This window comes from Nomascus leucogenys, chromosome 12 (genome assembly GCF_006542625.1).
Source record: "Nomascus leucogenys isolate Asia chromosome 12, Asia_NLE_v1, whole genome shotgun sequence".
Taxonomy (NCBI): Eukaryota; Metazoa; Chordata; class Mammalia; order Primates; family Hylobatidae; genus Nomascus; species Nomascus leucogenys.
Genome location: NC_044392.1, coordinates 9,204,883 through 9,226,280, shown reverse-complemented (window position 1 = coordinate 9,226,280; position 21,398 = coordinate 9,204,883). Strand labels below are relative to the sequence as shown.

Below are 21,398 nucleotides of genomic sequence, written 5' to 3'. Positions count from 1 at the left end.
TGACAATGATATGTCTGATCGACTCTTCATAATGACCCCCTCCAGTGCAATCATACACCAACCAAAATACCCACACATAACCCATGAAAGTAAGACCAGAAGTGAGATCCAAATGCATACAAAGTTCTGGGAAGACGTCTCTTCAAAACTATTTAAAAGAACTGTAATGCTTTAGGAGATAAAATATCTAAACAAGCAAATCCTCAATTTCTTTATACAGACTTTCTGTCATTAGTGTATTCTGAGTGTATTATCTCATTCCTTGTATGATCACAAGGATAAAGTAAAAGTATTAAGACTTTCAAAATAATCAGACAATTAAACACCAATGGTCTAACAGGCAGTCAATTAGCATCAAAGAAAGTGGTGGAGGTGGCATATTTTAAACTTAATTAAACCTTTTGTAATTATTCCTTGTTCAGAATTCATCTTAATCTTGATTCTTACTTAAACTACATCTGGAATTTCTATACTCCTGTTTACTTTTTCTTCTACTCCAAACTGAATTCCCACTGGGTCCTGTTTAAATGTATCTGCTCTAACATTTATACCTAGTGATTGTGTCAATTCCCAACAGTGTTAGGCTGGTGAGTAAACTGGATCCTGTTTGTCCTTTCCTTTCCCCATCAGGAAAAGAAACAACCATCTGCTATTGTGTCTATCAACCACGTCAGACACGGAAGATGTAGTTCATTCAGGGATTAAGAATGAAACGGACCCCTGCCTTAACTGTGCCAAGAACTCTGCTGACAGATTTCTTGAGTTCTTTAAAATAGAAGTGCTTCATGTTTAAAATGCTATCTTTTCTATGTTGAAAACCTGATCTTTGCAAAGACTTCCCCTTTCAGTAATGAAAAAATATAGGAAACATCCACTTGGGACACTGGGCCACTGCCAAGTCTATACCTTTTATTAAAATCCTTTAATATTTAAAGTCAATAGTAATGTCATCTCATTTAATTCTACATAAATAAAGTATCACAACCTAAAACTCCACGACTCCATGAAATTCTTCTGCCTTCCAGACCTACCAGATACCTGAAAGGACTCAGTCTTTACCCACTAGGTTCTGAATTTTGACTTTCAGATGACCCAGTCAATTAATCTTAATTGTATGTGTCTGGCTAAATCTTCCCTAGCAGCGGTTTCCCATTACATATGCCTATTATTGGGATACCCCCAGGTGCCAACATACAATGTACTTTTATTCCCAGCTGTTGCTCAAGTTAACTCTTCTCCTGAACTCAGGTGAAGTAGATGGCAAATATGTGTGTAACTCTGCTACCTTAGAACATATGCTGAATTTAAACTCAAATTAATCAACATCTAGTGACTCACTAGTAATTTTCCAAAGCAGATTATTTTTAATTCTGTTGACACTTGCAAAAGAAAAGTATCACTTTTCTTTTGTTTTTTAATTCTGTTGACACTTGCAAAAGAAAAGATAAGAGACTGACTAGTGGCTGGGCGTGGTGGCTCACGCCTTGTAATCCCAGCACTTTGGGAGGCCGAGGCGGGCGGATAACAGGAGGTCAGGAGTTTGAGACCAGCTGGTCACCGGTAGAAACCGTGAAACCCTGTTTCTACTAAAAATACAAAAAATTAGCCGGGCGTGGTGGCGCATGCCCATAATCCCAGCTACTCGGGAGGCTGAAGCAGGAGAATCACTTGAACCCGAGAGGCAGAGGTTGCAGTGAGCCGATATCGCGCCATTGCACTCCAGCTTGGGCAACAAGGGTGAAACACCATCTCAAAAAAAAAAAGAAAGGACAAAAAAGAGAGACTGACTAGTTATGATGATACGATGATACTAGGGTTCCTTTAAAATAATTTTAAGATAACTTTATGCGTACTAAATGTTTTTGCATTGGTATATTTAACAAATTAATTCACATCATGATAAAAATGTTTTAAATCACACCTATATGTATAAATATGAACAGAATGATACATCACCAAGATGTTCCCAATCAGACCATGGCTTATCAGTGTCTAACACATGGAAATAGGTGGTAGAGGGGAAAGAAGGCTGACCAAGGAGCCACGTGACCTGCATTCCAGCTGGGCTTGGCGTCTCTAATTAGCTTAATGCAGGAAGGGCCTTGGAAACATTATCAGCTTGGCTTCAGTTTCATCACTTGTAGAACACAGAGGGTTAGACCAAATGATACTAAACCACTGAAATAGACTGAAAAATTTAATTCTTGTAGAGCAGAGGTTAGCAAACATTTTTTGTACAAGGACAGACAGAAAATATTTTCAGCTTTTCTGGCCAGAGAGTCTCTGTTACAACTACTCACCTCTGCCACTGTAGCACAAAAGCAGCCACAGACAAGAAATGAATGTGGGACTTCGTGCCAGTAAAACTTTATTTATAAAAACAGGTAGCTGGGTGGGGGCCAACCCCCTACGATTTGTTGTGAATAGTATCAAATCGTATTTCCTATAACACAGTTCCCTGCAAACTCAACACAATCAGGAAAAATCCTGTTTCCATACATTGTTAGTAATAAACCAGGAAAGATCATGTATAAAACAAAGCTGATCATCTTCCCAGACTCTCCCTTGTCCCTCCACCCATTCTTTCTTCTAATTAGCAGCAGAGCACCACTATTCTTCCAGTCTCCGAAGCTAGAAGCCTTATGAGCCTCTTGAAGGTATCTCTGTACATCCTCCTCTGTTTTTGCCCTGTCAGCAAGTCCTGTCCTTTCTCCTCTTGCTGGCTACAATCTCTTGTCCTAAACATGATACATACTCTTTCTGTCTAGTCTTCCTAAAACACCACTTCAGTCATGTCACTTCCTAACTGCAAAGCCTTCTTAATTTCTACTGCATCAAATCTAACCATTAATGCAATGGAGTTTCCAAGCCCTTCTTTTCCAACCCCAACAGGTCTTATTTCTCACAAGACTTCAATAACCACTCTCTGCCCTAGGCAGGGCATTTATTCTCCAGTGGATCCCTGCAAAGTACTCGTTAGTACCTGTGCTTTACTACCATTCAGTCATCTCCAAACCATTCTTTCCACCCATCCGAACCCCACCATTACTTAAAGCTCCAATTCAAGGATCAATTTTTCTATAAACACAGAATTCTCTATCTTTACACTTCTACTGAATTTAGGGCAGTATCACAGAGCTTAGTACTTATCTTTCTGTAATTATTTTTGGCAAACAAACTGGGCCATACACAGTTTGCTGTATTTGCCAGTGCCTAATACAACATTAGAAACAAAACGGGTTTTAATTAAGCAAAGGCTGAGAGAGTAAAGTTGTTATTATTACAGGATGAGGAATCAAACCCAAAATGTAATGTTTCACTGCTGCTTTTGAATTCTTTTGGCATGTGTCAGGTGCTGAGAATAATCATTACTACATCTCAGTCTGATTAACTTCCCCAAACATAAAATACTGCAGCTGCTATTAGAGGTAAGCAATCTATCTCCTTACACTACCTGATACTGCAAATAAATAAATTAGCATACAGGTTTATAGTTGGTCCCTTATGATCGCTTTTTTTTTTTTTTTTTAAGACGGAGTCTCGCCCTGTCGCCCCAGCTGGAGTGCAAATGGCATGATTCTGGCTCACTGCAACCTCTGCCTCCTGGGTTCAAGTGATTCTGTTGCCTCAGCCTCCTGAGTAGATGGGATTACAGGCGCACACCACCACGCCTGACTAATTTTTTGTATCTTTAGTAGAGACGGGGTTCCGCCATGTCCGCCCGCCTCGGCCTCCCAAAGTGTTGGGATTACAGGCGTGAGCCACTCTGCCCAGCCCATATGACTGCTTTTAAAAATGTAGATGAAGTCATAGGAGGCTATCTCTGTGTATACCACGTTTCTCTGTGCAAATTCAGGTTTCACCCCTGATCAGTTTTGACTTCGACTGATCCTCCCTAGTTCTGCACCCCAGGCTTAAAGAATTCTTATACTAGAGTCTATATTTGTACAGTGTCTAAAATATGCCAGGCATTGTGTTAAGTGCTTTAGATGTTATCACATTTAAACTATCCAGCCATTTTGTGAGATGGCTACCACTGTTGTGCCTACTTTATAGATAATGAAAATAAAGCTACCTGGCCAAGGCTGTATGGCTAGTAAATGACAATGTCAAGATTCAAGCCTACATATTTTGATTGTTGCTTTCACTTCTCTAGATGTCTTGTGAAAAACATACTCTACCTAAGCTCCTCAGTAAATCCAGTCCAGTAATGAGCCACCCACAAGCCTCAGAACTTCAAAGTCCCCTCCCATCTTTTCTGAAGTTTCCCCTCTGGGTAAACAAAAGAAATAAAAACTTGCCTGCACAACAAGTCTACTTTAAGAACCAGAATCCAGGAAGAACCAGAAGGTTGGCAGTGCCAGTGAGTTGGACCATGTATATGAGATGTGTGAGTGTCAGATTAATATGTACAAAAGCAAAGCAGAGGCAGATCACCTTGGATTTACACCCTGGGCCCACCACTTACTGGACATCTTACTACTATGGGCCAGTAATATCATCTCTCAGAACCTCAGTTAATTTCTATAAAATTCAAAGTTTTTTTGTTTTTGAGACAGGGTCTTACTCTGTCATCCAGGCTGGAGTGCAGTGGTATGATCTCAGCTCACTGCAACCTGCACCTCCAGAGCTCAAGCAATCCTCCCACCTCAGCCTACCGAGTAGCTGGGACTACAGGCACAGGCCACCACGCCCAGCTAATTTCCGCATTTTTTTTTTTTTTTTGTAGAGATGGGGTTTCACCATGTTGCCCAGGCTGGTCTTGAACTCTTGGCCTCACGCAATCCTCCCTCCTCAGCATCCCAAAGTGCTGGGATTACAGGCATGAGCCACCACGCCTGGCCTAAATTAATAGATTTTTATAAGGATTAGATACCAACACGTTTAAAGCACACAGCACAGTGCTTGGAACAGACAAGTGAGCAATAAATGTTTTCTGCAGTTATATTTAAGGTTCAAGTAGAAAGTCTGAAAAGACAGGCAGTACAAAGCATTTTATCCTTTGATTTCTTTATCACCAGAAAGTCTAACAAATAAGAACATTTATTAATGAGGCCTTAGGTCATAGCTTCAATCCCCATTTGAGGAAACTACATGTTGTCCACTTGATAGCCACCAACTGGCTGTTTCATCTCTGCATTCCGTATCTGTGCTCCTGTCTAAGGTCAATCCCCAAAACAAAGATGACTAGCATTCTGTCTCTATCTATACTTTCCCTGCTTAGACAATCCTCTCAGATTCAAGTTACTACTAAACTCAAAGTCCAGGCCACAGTGCTAACCCAATATCCATCCCAGAATAAAGTCTGTGAGCACTTAAAAAAATAAGCTAGTTGATAGAAATGCAAAGACTACTAGGAGCCAGGACAGAATCACAAATTCCTGGAGTCAGTATTTTGGCACAATCTCGATGCACTGCAACCTCCACCTCCTGGGTTCAAGCGATTTTCCTGCCTCAGCCTCCTGAGTAGCTGGGATTACAGGCGCCCACCACCATGCCCGGCTAATTTTTGTACTTTTAGTAGTACAAGCTGAAGCAGGTGGATCAGTTGAAGTCAGGAGTTCAAGAGCAGCTTGGCCAACATGGTGAAACCCCGTCTCTACTAAAAAGTACAAAAAGTAGCCAGGCATGGTGGCCCATGCCTGTAGTCCCAGCTACTTGGGAGGCTGAGGCACAAGAATCACTTGAACCCGGGAGGCAGAGGCTGCAGTGAGCCGAAATCGCACCACTGCACTCCTGCCTGGGTGACAGAGCAAGACCTTGTCTCCAAAAAAAAAAAAAACAAACTCAACCCTTATTTTCCATGGTATCCAGTTTGGCCACTTAATTGTTCAGGATGTAGTCATGGAATCTAGAATCCTATACTTTTCTGCTTACAAAATTAAATATATAAAGTAACTTAAGCTAAAATTAAGTGCCGTTTTCTTTAGTTTATCCCTTGATGCCATGATTAACAACTTCTGCATTCCCCAAACATGGAGACGTCATTACTTTAAAAAGAAAAAACCACTTTCATATTTAAAATTTCACAGCAAATCATCACCCAAATAAGTAAACATCCCTCTGTATATTCTTTAGTTATCTACTTTTCAAATCCACTCTAAAATATTACATTCTATCTGTTGAGCAGTTAAATATACAATTAAAATCATACATTTTGGTAGCCGGAAAAAAATGAATCTTGGTTTTCATTCTAAAGGGAAAAAATAAACCATGCAATATATATATAAATCTATTAAATTAATACCAAGTTTGAATGACGACAATTATTTACTTTACTCACCTCCTTAATAGCATCTTCATTAGGGAGCATAGAACATAAACATGTGATATAGGCTTGCTGAAAAGATGACACATTTGAAATTTCTTTAGATTCTGCACATAGTTTTGATAAAGCAGTAGCCTGGGGGATGCAGTTAGATCTCAACAAATGTTTTATTCGCATTTGCAGAAAGGAAGGTCCTTCTTGTGCAATCAATTTATTGACTAGAAAAAATGAAAAATAAAACAGTTTGACAACATACCACATAACAAGTCAGACTTGCTAAGATGAAAGTTTGAGATCTTTTTATTTGATTTTTAGTTAATAAAAATTTAGTTTATATAAATGGGAAGTTTATTCTGGTCTCAATATTCATCTAATAGAGATGAGAGGAAAATTAAGAAATAGTGAAATGAACTATAAGCATAAATGCAAGAAATAAAGCAAGTAACCTATGTAATATTAACAACTATCAACTGAATGCTTATGAGACATCAAGTTTTAAGCTGCATATTTTTATATACCTCTCATTTATTCTTCACACCACCACCAAGGCAAGTATTATTATCCCCAGTCTAAGGTTAGGAAAATTAATATTCACAGAAGTTAGGTAACTTGCCAAGGATTCCAAAGCCAGTGGTGCTCTTTCCTCTAAACCAGGCATTTCTCAAAGTGTGTTCCACCGACCAAAAGACCTGAGAGATAGTCCTAGAAAAAAAAAGGATTCCTTGGTCAAATCTCTGAACAGTCCTGCAATAAAGAAAACTGTTCACTTTTATTTAAAAACCCAATGTTTCCTAAACTGATTTGACCAGAGAACCCTTTTATACATATTAGTAACCTGTAAAACATGTGTTCCTGGTTCAGTACACACTTTGGAAAATGCTACTCTGAAAGCTTCAGAAGTACTGAAACTCAGTACTTCTGAGCTGTACTGAATATTAGGCACTTGGCATTGACTGTATAGTGCTCTGGATGAGCCTTCAATTTTTTTTTTTTTTTTTTTGAGACGGGGTCTCGCTCTGTCGCCCAGGTTGGAGTGCCGTGGCTCGATCTTGGCTCACTGCAAGCTCCGCCTCCCGGGTTCACGCCATTCTCCTGCCTCAGCCTCCTGAGTAGCTGGGACTACAGGTGCCCGCCACCATGCCCAGCTAATTTATTGTATTTTTAGTAGAGATGGGGTTTCACCGTGTTAGCCAGGATGGTCTCGATCTCCTGACCTCGTGATCCACCCACCTTGGCCTCCCAAAGTGCTGGGATTACAGGCATGAGCCACCGTGCCCGGCCGAGCCCTCAATTTTTGAATAGTAAATATCCAACAAGTATGTGACATCACTACATAGTATTACTTAAAGAACAGAGGTGAGAATATTGCATGTCAAGCCAAGTGGTGAGTAAACAAACTGCTTTAGGTGGTTAATCTAAAACAGTATCTCTCAGACTTGAAAGTGCCTTCTGGGTCACCTGGGGAGCTTATTAAAATGCAGATTCTGATTTATTAGGTCTGGGACCTGAGATTTTGCTTTTCTAACAAGCTCCCAGGTGTGTGTGTGTGTGTGTGTGTGTGTGTGTGTGTGTGTAGAGTAGCAATAGTTTATACTAAGGACAAACCAACCACTGGCCCAATTTTAACTACATATCAGAATCAATCGTAAAATTATCCGTGTGGTGTGTGTGTGTGTGTGGTGTGTGTGTGTAGAGTAGCAATAGTTTATACTAAGGATAAACCACTGGCCCAATTTTAACTACATATCAGAATCAATCGTAAAATTATCCTTTAAAAAAATATAAAGAAAAACACATATATATAATCACAGATTTCAAAAGGACAGAAAAAGCTATATAGTTAAAGTTTTTCTCCCTCCTACCCTGACCTCAGTGCTCTGGTTTCCCACCCTGAGAAACAACAAGTTTCCAATTTCTTGTTTATCCTTCCAGAAATATTCTATGAGTATGGAAGACATTTTCTTTTGCCACTTAATATATGATACAGGTTATTCCATCATCTGCGCAGTTAGAGCTACCTTCTTATTTTTAACAACTGAATAGCATTCTGTGGTACGGATGTACTATAATTTATTTAACCAATCCCCTACTGATACACTTGCAGGCTGTTTCCAATCTCTGTCAATCATCAATAATGCTGCAGCTTACAACCCTATATATAGGTCATCTGAAACATGTGAATAAATCTACAGAACAAATTCCTAGATGCGGAATTGCTAAATTAAAGGCTCTGTTCACTTGTAATACTGACTCATACTGCCAAATTGCTCTCCAAAAATTGTACCAATTTATATTCCCATCAGCAAAATGTAAGTGCCCATTTCCTAAGGCACTTCAAAAAGTTCTGGATTCCAGAGCTCCAACTCTGGAGATTATGATTTAGCAAGTGGAGTCTGGACCTTGGGATGTATGTTTTTTGGTTTTAAACTCCATAGATACTCTAATATGTAGCCAAGGTCAAAAAGCATGGAGGGAAAACAGGTCACAATCACTTGGACTTTTCCATTTTAGTCCCACAGTTACTAAATTCCACAAGATGAACTCACAATCATACCCTTCACTCACATAGCTCCTTATTCCCTAGTTCTATTTTAAGCAATGATATTCTCTCAATTATACAACAATAAAATTTTGGCATTTTCTTTCCTTGATACTTCCTTTCCTCAAGGAAATCAACTTATTATGTCCTAGTAATTCTTTTCTAATTATCTCCAATCTAATTCATGCCTATTATTTCCTGTCACATGTCTCCCCTATATCCTATTCTGCCTGCCTAACATCAGATTCTGCTCTATTTATCTGCCATATGAGGTTGTAAGCAATTCTGCAAATTCCACAGGAAGCAACATACCTGATAACAGGCGTACTACCTATACAACCTATCACCTTACAAATTCCCACAGCATTTTACTTCTTTCCCCACATTTAGTTTTCTCGAAGAATAGTGATAAGGGATTATAGTGTACAAAGGTTAACATTTCAGGTTTTAGAATCACTGATCTGAGGTTGAAACCTGATTCTGGCACATAGCTGTGAGACCCTTGGACAAATTAACTGACCTCTCTGAGACTCAAGTTTCTTCATCTGTAAAAAGGTTATATCCATCTCACATGGATGAACAAATTAAAGAAATACTAGAAATGCAGATAAGACTCACCACAGGGCCAAACATGGAGTAAATGTTCAATAGTACTTACTACTGTCTCTGATATCTCCTTTATTACAGTCAGCAATTTGTGAACAAATATCATGTCTTGTTAGCCTTTGTATTCCCTACAGCACTAAGCACAAGGCCTTGTATATTACGGATGTTTAATTAAACCATGCACTTAGCAACTGAAGGGTCATTGCTCTCCAATCAAAAACGTTTTAACGTCACCTCACCTGGACTCAAATTCAGCCTCCACAATTTTAACTACATGGTCTTGGGTATGTGTAATCTCTCACCTGTTTCATGGATTATATGAGATATGAAAGCACAAATACAGTGCCCAACACATAGCAGGCACTCTGAAAATCATAGCTATTATTTCTATGCGGTAAGCTATTTTATTCAATAATTATAACTACAGTTAAACTGCTGCTAAATCAATTTTTACATATAGCTCAATCTTGTATTTTACAAATCATTTGAAGATATCAATCTTTAAATTTATTTATTGAAAGGAAATCTACCATATGCTTCAATATTTAAAACAATATGTCTCACTCCCAATCACGTTCCTTTCTGTATCTCATTTCTTCAAACATTTCAACACAAAATTTTTTTTTAGTTTTTATACCCTTCCTTCTATCTAGATTTAACAATTGAACTGGTTTGCCATATTTCTTTGCCTTCTCTTTTTCAGAACTATTTAAAAGAAAGGTGCAGACATCATGACACTTTATCTTATACTATATACTTCATTATGTAAAAACAGTAACACTTAAGATCCAGTTGAAAAACAGCTCTGCCAGGCACAGTGGTGCACGCCTGTAATCCCAGCACTTTGGGAGGCTGAGGCAGGTGGATCATCTGCGGTCAGGAGTTCGAGACCAGCCTGACCAATATGGTGAAAACTCATCTCTAAATATAAAAAATTAGCCGGTGTGGTGGCACATGCCTGTAATCCCAGCTACTTGGGAGGCTGAGGCAGGAGAATGACTTGAACCCAGGAGGTGGAGGTTGCAGTGAGCCCAGATCACGCCATTGCACTCTAGCCTGGGCAACAAGAGTGAAACACTGCCTTTAAAAAAAGGCCAGGTGCAGTGGCTCACACCTGCAATTCCAGCACTTTGGGAAGCTGAGGGCAGATCACCTGAGGTCAGGAGTTTGAGACCAGCCTGACCAACATGGAGAAACCCCATCTCTACTAAAAATACAAAATTAGCTGGGCATGGTGGCGCATGCCTGTAATCCCAGCTATTCGAGAGGCTAAGGCAGGAGAATTGCTTAAATCCCGGAGGCGGAGGTTGCAGTGAGCTGAGATCACGCCATTGCACTCCAGCCTGGGTAATAAGAGCGAAACTCCATCTCAAAAAAAAAAAAAAAAAGAAAAGAAAAACAGCTCTTCCATGGCATCTTTACTAATCATGTCAGGTGAATATCAGGTAAAAGTATCAATAATTGGCACTTATTACAGAAGACAATCAGTGAGATGAACATCACTGCTTTTTGGTATCAAATATGTTAAATATCTGGCCTGCAAGGGCAGCAGAGATGTAAATAAAGCTTTTTAATCTTTTGACCCGAAATTAGATTAAGGGCCAACTGTGAAAGGAGGCAGGCTACATGTTACCCACCACTTATACTGTGGTCCTCAACATAATTCCTTAGATATGTAGGTATCATGTACCTATTCAGAGTCTTAAAGACAGTGAGTGCTTAATTAATATTTACTGAATAGACAGGATACCAAGAATGTTAGGTAAGCAATGCTTCTCCCCATTTCTTGATGTTTTTCTATGTTAAAAATGATTAATTACTGTTAACTCCAGAGGTGGGGTGACATAGTTGATTAGTATATCAGGGGAAAATACACTAAGGATGTTTAACTCAACTCCACCCTTTTTTCCTCCTGGGCTTGGGCCTGCCTGCACAAAACATGCAATCTCCTCTGCCCCAGTCAAGACTTATCTGGATAGGAATCTGCCCAATTCTGGGATGTTTCTGAAATTACCTGGCTCTAACAGCTTTTATCAATAACAAAGGTGATATTTTAGCCTCCACCTACCTACAAGGGGATGCCGTTTATTGAGGACCTCAATGGAAAACTATAAACACCAATCTTTTTCTATGTAACAGCTCTTTTTCTTATTCTTTTTTTTCTTGTCAGTGCAACTGGTAAGCACCAGAATGATCAGAGGAAACGGATCAAGAGAAAATCTAAGTGCCTTTATGCCCATCTTCTCACTATACAGAGAGGTCCAAACACCATGTATATAGTAGGTGCTCAAGCCTAGTGAATGGATAAGCTAACTGGGATATTTTGAAGGATCGACAATCAAATGGCTAGTTCTAAGACCTAAAGGTATCTCAAAATGTGTAATAATTGTTCTAAAGTCTGTTTTTATAGCAAAAAATGTACTTAACAGAGTGTAACCCTTTGAACTTTCCATTAACTTGACGTAAATGAAGTTACAGTTGTTGGCTCTATCAAACAAGATACTTTTGTGTATCTAAAATGCAAATGTCAATTCAAATCCATAATTTTTCTGGTCTTCGACTGACAATTCTGCAAATAAGATATTTCATTCTGGCCAGATATGGTGGTTCATGCCTGTAATCCCAGCACTTTGGGAGGCTAAGGCAGGAGAATCTCTTGAGTCTAGGAGTTCAAGACCAGCCTAGGCAACATAGTGAGACCCCCATATCTACAAAAAATAGAAAAATTAACTGTGCACAGTGGCGCATGCCTGTAGTCCCAGTTACTTGTGAGGCAGAGGCAGGCGGATCACTTGAGCCTGAAAGGTAAGAGGCTGCAGTGAGCCATAATTGTGCCACTCCAGCCTGGGTAGCAGAGTGAAACCTTGTCTCAATTAAAACAAAACAAAACAAAAACAACAAAAACTTCATTCTTTGCATCTCTCTATAAAACAATGAATTCCAATTATCTCATATATATAAAATAAAAAAGAAATTTTTTTTCACGGCCCTCAGCTGTTGCAGCCAATAAAAAAGGTATAAGCAGACCGGGCGCAGTGGCTCGTGCCTATAATCCCAGCGCTTTAGGAGGCCAAGGCGGGTGGGGATCACGATGTCAGGAGTTCGAAACCAACCTGACCAACATGGTAAAGCCCCGTCTAAAGCCCCGTCTCTACTAAAAATACAAAATTTAGCCAGGCATGGTGGCGCACGCCTGTAATCCCAGCTACTCAAGAGGCTGAGGCAGGAGAATTGCTTCAACCCAGGAGGCAGAGGTTGCAGTGAGCCGAGATCCTGCCACTGCACTCCAGCCTGGGTGACAGAGTGAGACTCCGTCTCGGGAAAAAAAAGAAAAGAAAAGTATAAGCAAAGCTCTACCACACACCAAAGATTACAGCAGATTATTCATTTCTATTTCAGGAACTTTGTATGAACATTGTTACTCAATGCAAAATTTAAAAATGAGTGCAAAGGGACTTAAAACTATCTAACAATGCAAGAATCCTTACTTAAGCAAAACATTAAATGCTAATAGTTAATTTTTACTACTCAAAGTAAAAACAGAAAGACTAGATATATACACGAGTTAAATTCCCAAAATTTTAACCCATAATCAATTCCAACTTTCTCAGAACTAAATCCTCATCCAATATAGTCTTAAGACTTACCTTCCTCCGTTTCTACTGGCTGTTGAGACAGAATTTTAAGAAGAACTGGGTTTTTCCATACCCCTTCCTTGGTAACATGAACCAATATTTGTAGGTTATTATTCCCAAATTCCAATAATGCATCATGTGACTCCTAGAACAAGAACAGCACACCCAGAAAATAAGTTAACAATAGAAAAATTAGTTTTGCCTTTTCAACATATCTGATACACCTAGGAATTGAAAGAACCAATACTTTGGATTTCCTAAAAATAAGTAACCAAAAAGACTATACTCAAAGCCTTGTGAAATTCTGTTGCTGTCCTTTTTTTTTTTTTAAAGACAGAATCTTACTCTGTCACCCAGACTGGAGTGCAGTGGTGCGATCTCAGCTCACTGCAACCTCCACCCCCTGGGTTCAAGCAATTATCCTGCCTCAGCCTCTTGAGTAGCTGGAATTACAGGCGTCAGTCACCGCGCCGAGCTAATTTTTGTATTTTTAGTAGAGACAGGGTTTCACCATCTTGGCCAGGCTGGTCTTGAACTCCTGACCTCGTGATCCACCCGCCTCGGCCTCCCAAAGTGCTGGGATTACAGGCGTTGAGCTATTGTGTCCAGCCTCTGTTGCTGTTTTTAGAAAAAAAAAAACTAGGATGGGGCTGGGCACAGTGGCTCATGCCTGTGATCTCAGCACTTTGGGAGGCCAAGGCGGGTGGATCACCTGAGGTCAGGAGTTCAAGACCAGCGTGGCCAACATGACAAAACTCTGTCTCTACTAAAAATACAAAAAATTAGCCGGGCGTGGTGGCGCCTGCCTATAGTTCCAGCTACTCGGGAGGCTGAGGCAGGAGAATCACTTGAGCCTGGGAGGTGGAGATTGCAGTGAGCCATGATTGTGCCACTGCGCTCCAGCCTGGGTGACAGAACAAGACTCCATCTCATAAATAAATAAATAAATAGGATGTTTTCACTAAGTAAAAGAGTGCCTTTAAAATGTTTCCCTGAATTCTTCCCTGGTAAAATTATCACCACAATTCAAGTTAAGTCCTTGCATTACTGTAGGATATTTGGAGTGCCCTACTATTGGGATCACTCACATTACTAGCAGACTCTGAAGACTTGAATGATAGCCCTGGTGGAGGCTGATTTAATTTTTTTTTTGTTTTGTTGGGTTTTTTTGAGAAGATGGAGTTTCGCTCTTGTTGGTTCAAGCGATTCTTCTGCCTCAACCTCCCAGGTAGCTGGGATTACAGCCACCACATCTGGCTAATTTTTGTATTTTTAGTAGAGACGGGGTTTTGCCACGTTGGTCCAGGCTGGTCTCGAACTCCTGATCTCAGGTGATCCACCTGCCTCGGCCTCCCAAAGTGTTGGGATTAAAGGCATGAGCCACTGCGCCCGTTTATTTAATTATTTTAAAGCCATTGGTGCCGCTTTCTTCTAAAGAATTCTGCAGTATTCACACAAGCTGCCTATTCCTCTAACAGGAATGACAGGAGTATTACTTAGTGACACAAATCTTTATATAATTGTTTAAATTCGTCTAAAAATTTGCTATTTAAATGACAGGTGGCTCTATATAAAATGTCCTGAAAAGTCTAAGTTATTAACTCAGCAAACAAAATGTATTTACCAAGAGTTTTTTCATTAAAGTTCTTATATTCAAGGGTGAGGGAAAAGGAGTCAGAAATGTAATTCAGTATAAATGATTACGTATATGTCTCACTGTCCTCTATTACTACTGAGGATTATTGATTACGGTGAGCTTGTTCCCATGTTCTAATATTCTAACTTGTTTCCCTTAAACTCCTGAAATTCTCTAGGAACATAAGCTTCCATTTACATCAACATTTCTTTGGAAAATATAAGCCAAAAATGTTCACAGGCATAAGAATATAGTTTAGTATTCACTCAAGTGAAAACTACAAGATATAAAGTCTCCCCCATCCCTTAACTTTCATGTTAAAATAGGCTTTTACTACACATATACACCCACCCACACACCCACCCAATATGTTGCATTATTTTCTACTGAGAAAGGACTTAAAATATGGAATTGATACGGAAAGTAGTATTTCTAATTATTAGTTCACCAATAGCAATATTTAACAAATGCTGCAATTTTCCTTTAACAGCTTGACTTGTCCTCGGGCTTCTTTCTTCTTAATTTAGAATGACTCGCATTTACTTTGGAGTGAGGAGAAAGAGTACATGTGAAAAGTTAAAAATTTGCGGTGTCAGGTTTACCATATTTATAATGTCTAACTGACCTGTACCATTACACTTTAGCAGAAAATACTACCACCCACCATGATATGCAGCAACTGAAATAAAAACCACAGTGTGAGTTTCTTTTTAAAAGTTCTCTACTTTTTCATTTGTTAAAGTTCAAAATACAGTTTACTCAGAATAAGAATGGTGTGTAATCCTTTGTTACCAATAGACATCTAATATAGCAAAGTTATCTTTTAAAAATAACATTAAATCTACAAAACTACAAAAACTATGGTAGCATTTCAAGAATAATTTTAAAACTTCAATTTGTTTATTTTTAAGGTGGAAATATCCTAGCCCACTTGAAATCTACAATACAGAAATAATAGCACAAGATGCTCACTTTTTTTTTTTTTTTTTTTTTTTTTTTGCTAAGACCACTCTGCTGCCCTTTTCAAGATGTTCACTCTTGCATCATTTAAAATAAATAGCAAGACACTGGTCAATTAAAGGCACAACCACAAAACAGAATTCTAGGTGATCATCAAAACAGGAGATCTACATATGCAATCTTAGATATATGTCCATGATTATTATGTAAAAAACCAAGTTGCAGAAAACAGGCTCTCATTTTTCATTAAAAAATCATTTGCAGAGTGTATATTTTTATATCCATAGGAAAAAAGTTACTCAGCTATAAATAGTAATTGGGAAATATTCTACCTGCAGCCTGCTCTGATAAAAACTGTTCTCTTACCACAAGTATCCTGAATACCATTTGCTGCCTTGTCCATTTATAATATAAAATAAGAAAAATTAAGGGCTTTTTATCTTTTGGATTTCAACAGGGATCATGTCTTCACATTTATTTGTACCCCTACTACATTTATTTACTGAACACATGTTAAAAAATATATCCTACACATCTCATAAACCTGAAAAAGCTTACACAAGTGGAAAAAGAGGCAACTATTTTATGCAAGCAAGCTATCTAAGAAAAGAATAAAGAAATATGAGAGAATTCCCTCTAAAAAGGATAGAGGTTGAGTATCCCTAATCCAAAAATCTGAAATCCAAAATGTTCCTCAAATCCAAAACTTTCTAAGCATCAACACGATACTCAAAAGAAATGCTCATTGGAGCATTTTGGATTTTCAGATTAGGGATGCTGAACTACTAAGTGTAATGCAAATATTCCAAAATCCAAAATACCCCTAAGCATTTGAGATATGGGATACTCAAACAGTATTAATATAGTAGTAATAGTCCTAATTAGGATTTGCCCTTCTAGAATGCCATACGCCAGAACAAAACGACTGGCAGGCTTCAGAACACAGAGTGATAAAAATCAAAGTGCTATGCATGAAAGATGATTTTAGCAGCTGTACAGATATGTGAGATATTAGGACTGCATTACAGGGATTTAAATAGGCCAAGAACATGACAAAGAATCCTCTTCTCACTAAAGAGAACATTATATCATTTCATTTTCGGTTATGTATTCCAGAGGAAAGAAATGTTCAGATAATGAAGTGTGTCTGTTAATATGCACATCTTTATTTGTGCCTCCATGAAACAGGTCTAAGCTGTGTCCTCAAGGAAGTAGTTAGCAAAGTAAGCTCAGGGCTTGAAATGTGTATGTAACTTTGTCCAAGCTAATTAACCTCTCTTCACCTGTCTCCCCATTTGTAAATGGAGATTCAAATAATCCTCACACTATAAGGTTTGTAATTTGATTAGAAGATATAAAACAAACAAACAAAAAAAAGAAGATATAAAACAAGTAAAATGTAGTGTAAAGCAGTGATTGGTACATAATTAGTGATCAATAAATGAATGACTGCATGCATTTATTTTTAGAGATGAGTCCTTTTATTTTAGGGATGAGCCCTGTCACCCAGGCTGGAGTGCAGTGGTGTGATCATATCTCACTGCAGCGTGGGACTCTTGGGCTCAAGAGATTCTCTTGCCTCAGCCTCCTGAGTGGCTGGGACTATAGGTATGTACCACCATGCCCGGTCTATTATTTATTATGTCTCTTTTTTTTTTTTTTTTGAGACGGAGTTTCACTCTGTTGCTCAGGCTGGAGTGCAGTGGCGCGATCTTGGCTCACTGCAACCTCTGCCTCCTGGGTTCAAGCAATTCTCCTGCCTCAGCCTCCCAAGTAGCTGGGATTACAGGTGCCCACCACCATGCCTGGCTAATATTTGTATTTTTAGTAGAGACAGGGTTTTGGCATGTTGGCCAAGCTGTTCTCGAACTCCTGACCTCAGGTGATCCGCCTGCCTTGGCCTCACAAAGTGTTGGGATTACAGCGGTGAGCCACCACACCCAGCCAGGTACAATTCTTAAAGTGTTAGGAAGAAAAAGGTGAACCTTAGATGTAATAAAATAGTGTTTTGTATATTGAAGGTTATCAATAAGTATGCTACGAAGGATCCAAATACTGTTACTTTATAATCATGTATGATTTTGATAGCTTTATGCTGTCTAAACTTTATGTTTGAATAATGAAACTTTTTTGTTGATTTCTAACTATGCAGAGGCAAACAAAACCAAACCAAAAAAACCCATTTTTAATACATCCCCTTCATGTGAAGGGCCTTTTTATCATTTCATGACCTTAATACCAATATATAATAAACTTGTTTTTGTTCTAAGGTTTCAATTTTAGTTTGCTGGCAGTAATTAATTAGGTGTCTTGGATACAGAAAATTTTTCTGAGTTAAAATCAACTCACCTGTAGAGACTGAAGGAATGGTAGCCAGACTTCACATGGCAGTTCACTTTCAGACACTGAAAGCAGTAATTCAAAACAACTCCTACAACAAAAATGAGTAAGTATATAAAGGTGGTTACAGTAATAATTAAGTAGAGTATGACAGCAATATTAAAAATCTATTTTACATTTGTTTAGACTATTTTAAATGTTTTTACTCTTCAAAATTTGCTTCAGAGTTTATATTGACTGTTCAATTTAAAAAGGAGGAAAAAAAGAAAGACCACAAGGCTTTATATTTACATTGTTGCTTTAGTACATTTGGTAAGAATATAATAAGCTCTTTAGAAATCACATTCCAAGCAGTTTTATTTTGTTCATTTGGGTGTGAAGAGGCACCCATATAGGACAATTCTAATTCCAGTAGACAAAAATGGGAGCTCATACTACTGTCAATTCAGCTGATAAATGATAAATATATGTAACTGTTATCTATAGGTTTCTGTTACTTGCAGAGGAAGCATGAAGACTGGCAAAGTTGTTTCTTTACCTCTAAAAAAAACCAAGCAAAAGAGTTTCCTTTTTCTGACTATTATCCAGAAGACACAGAAAAGAAATAACAGGAAGATTTTTTTGAAAAAAGAAATGCACTACAACTTGAATAATGAGCAACTCAAAATACCAATGAATCAACATCTCTCTAAAACCCTACAGAATAATCCTTTACCCCTTAGGGATTACAACAGGTAAAACAGAAGCTAGGACTTGGTAAAAGGAAAAATATGATCATAAAACCAGGAATGCCAGTCTTCCAAAAAGGGCCGCTGGAAAATAGGAAGGAAAACAGGTGAGGCTAGAAAAAAAATAAAATAAACCATCTAGACTAGAAGTCATCTCACTAAACAATCTGTAAGTTGAACAAGGTGATGCCCAGCTCAAACTGATTGGCTGTTGTATCTTTTCAATTTGCAGATGAAAATTACAATAAAGGTGTAATTGTGTCTGCTACTATGCAGCTAAATATTAAAACAACAGCTAAATCGTTTTTTTTGTTTTTTTTTTTTGTTTTTTTTTTTTTGAGACAGTCTCACTCCACCACCCAGGCTGGAGTGCAGTGGCGCCATCTTGGCTCACTGCAACCTCTACCTCCCAGGTTCAAGCGATTCTCGTGCCTCAGCCTCCTCCCAAAGTGCTGGGATTACAGGTGTGCACCACTGTGCCCGCCCTAAATCATGATCTCTTTCTTAAGATGGTAATCTTATACTGTACCCTGATATTTTTTGCTAATAAAATTATTCTTAGTTCAAATATAATCAAATTGCAGAATTTCATGTTGTTTTTGCTAAGATGTTCTTCACAGACTACCAGTTTCCAGGTATTCTGTCATTTAAATCAATCTATACCTAAGGGATAGAAATATATCATTCTCAGATTCCAAGCCTGAATAGGAAAAGAGACTCTAGAGGCAAGTTAAAGATGATGTTGCTTGGCTGGAGCTTCACTTGGACTGTATCTCCTGGGAACGTGAGTATGAAGGAAATTTCATTCAATGGTATGATTCTAATGGTGCTCTGAAGAATAAATGTGATGCCACTGTAAAGAGAAACCAGGCAAACAAAACGACCAATGGTACTCAATTTTAAGAGTGATTTAAGTTCTTAAACTTACAGTACTAATCTGCCAAGCACTAAGAGGACATCTTCACATTCGGTAGTTAAGTACGGACGTGCACTGGCAAAGCTTTGGATGGCAAGTCGATATACCTCCAGAAGATACACAATATGTTCTGACGCATTCTTGTTGCTTGCATATTGCAATAAGGTCTACAAAATAAAATTAAAAATTATTTACAAATAAAAATAATGAAACAGATTGTCTTTGTCCTCAAACACACCACATAGCTCTCCCATTTTTTTTCTAACAGATGCATATACTTTTATTTGCCTTTTAAGGCTCTGGTTTGTTTAAAAGATTCTATTTTCATCACTTAATGAATGATTTCTGCTGAGTTAAAGAAATGGCAGAACTACTCTTTTGATGTCAGAATAATTCTAAGAGTAGAGCCATAAAATGTCTAGTTGTTCTCACTGTAGCTCTGGAATTGCCATCTCTATAATTCAATAATGAGTCTTCAACCATGTGCCAAGCACTGGGTACATAAGAATAAGACTATGATCCCTGCCATCTACAACAAGAGATGAATTATTCCTGAGTATGACTCTCAGTTCTACAGTGCCATAAAATCCTTTTTTTTTTTTTTCTGGACACATGGAATTGATTAGGCTTCCAAGGGTTAATTTATGCTAACTAATTTGTAAAAGGTTAATGTTATGTTGATATTTTTATTTTTCACTACCCCTGTATCCTCAACAAAATGTATATTTATTTTTTATAAAGTTTATGAAGAAAATTACCATATAGGCCAAATGCCAGTTTATTTGGTTACAATGGGGGGAATAGTCCTCTTACCACACAGGGTACCCTATTCCTCATACTGTGGCATCTGAGAAGTTATCTGGTGAGTATGGAATCTAAACCAAAATAAAATGAAACCACAATAAAGCCTGATAAATTATGTATGTCCTATCACTAAGAATTTGTTCAAATGATGGTGGAAAGCTGGCTTATGTTCTCCCTGGACAGTGTTGAAAAATCACTGCCAAATTCATGTTTGGGGACTCTCCTTCTGAGTTCCATGGAGTTGTTTTCTCTCTTGTTCATATATATCTTCCTTCTGACAACTGATTAGGTTTTGCCTATGCTTAATTGGTATATCTAGTTAAGACCTGAAGTATGTATTACAGCCTAACATAAGCAGGATACAGTCTTCTCCCTGGAATACACATTCTGTCTGACTGGGCTAGGAGTTCCTAATAGGCTTTTGGTTGGGGATACTTCTATAGGCAAGTCTTATTTTCAGAAGATAGCTTTAACATGAGTGAAATACATCTTATCTGAATTCATTACCCCAGAATAATGTCTTCAAAGATTCCTAACTTCCTGTCTTTGATTTTTCTGCCTAAACAACTACAAATAGCTACAATAGTAGTGCAGGATTCTGCTGGATTTTCTGCAGCTTTAGTTTCCACACAAACGGTCCCCGTATGAGTTCTGGTAACTATTAGCATCATCTTGATTACTTTAAAATGTAAAAAAAAGAGAGAGAGAAACAACTTACAAGGAAATATACCATAGACCATTATACCATATACAGTAAAAATTCTCTTAACTAACATATTGCATTATCTGATCTTTGCATACCTGAATCATTATAGTCAGTTGAGCTATTTTTAGTATACCCACCTACTCAATTAAGTATCTTGCTACTTGGTCACAGTCACTTTAGATAAATGCCCTTCTGTAATTTCAGAAGAGCATCATGTCACCACTTAATCAAATCCCTAATTTTAATAAAATAAAAAAACT

General features: G+C 38.2%; 1 protein-coding gene across 1 annotated transcript in view; it reads right to left on the bottom strand.

The window, feature by feature from the left end:
• RLF (rearranged L-myc fusion) overlaps nucleotides 1–21,398 on the bottom strand; it is a 75,617-nt gene that overhangs the window by 27,706 nt on the left and 26,513 nt on the right. The window contains exons 2-5 of the mRNA XM_030823548.1: nucleotides 19,641–19,795; nucleotides 17,994–18,075; nucleotides 13,061–13,193; nucleotides 6,284–6,486 (exon numbers count right to left, since the gene is read on the bottom strand). Of these exons, the coding sequence (XP_030679408.1) occupies nucleotides 6,284–6,486; nucleotides 13,061–13,193; nucleotides 17,994–18,075; nucleotides 19,641–19,795 (573 nt within the window). The remainder of the gene's footprint in view (nucleotides 1–6,283; nucleotides 6,487–13,060; nucleotides 13,194–17,993; nucleotides 18,076–19,640; nucleotides 19,796–21,398) is intronic.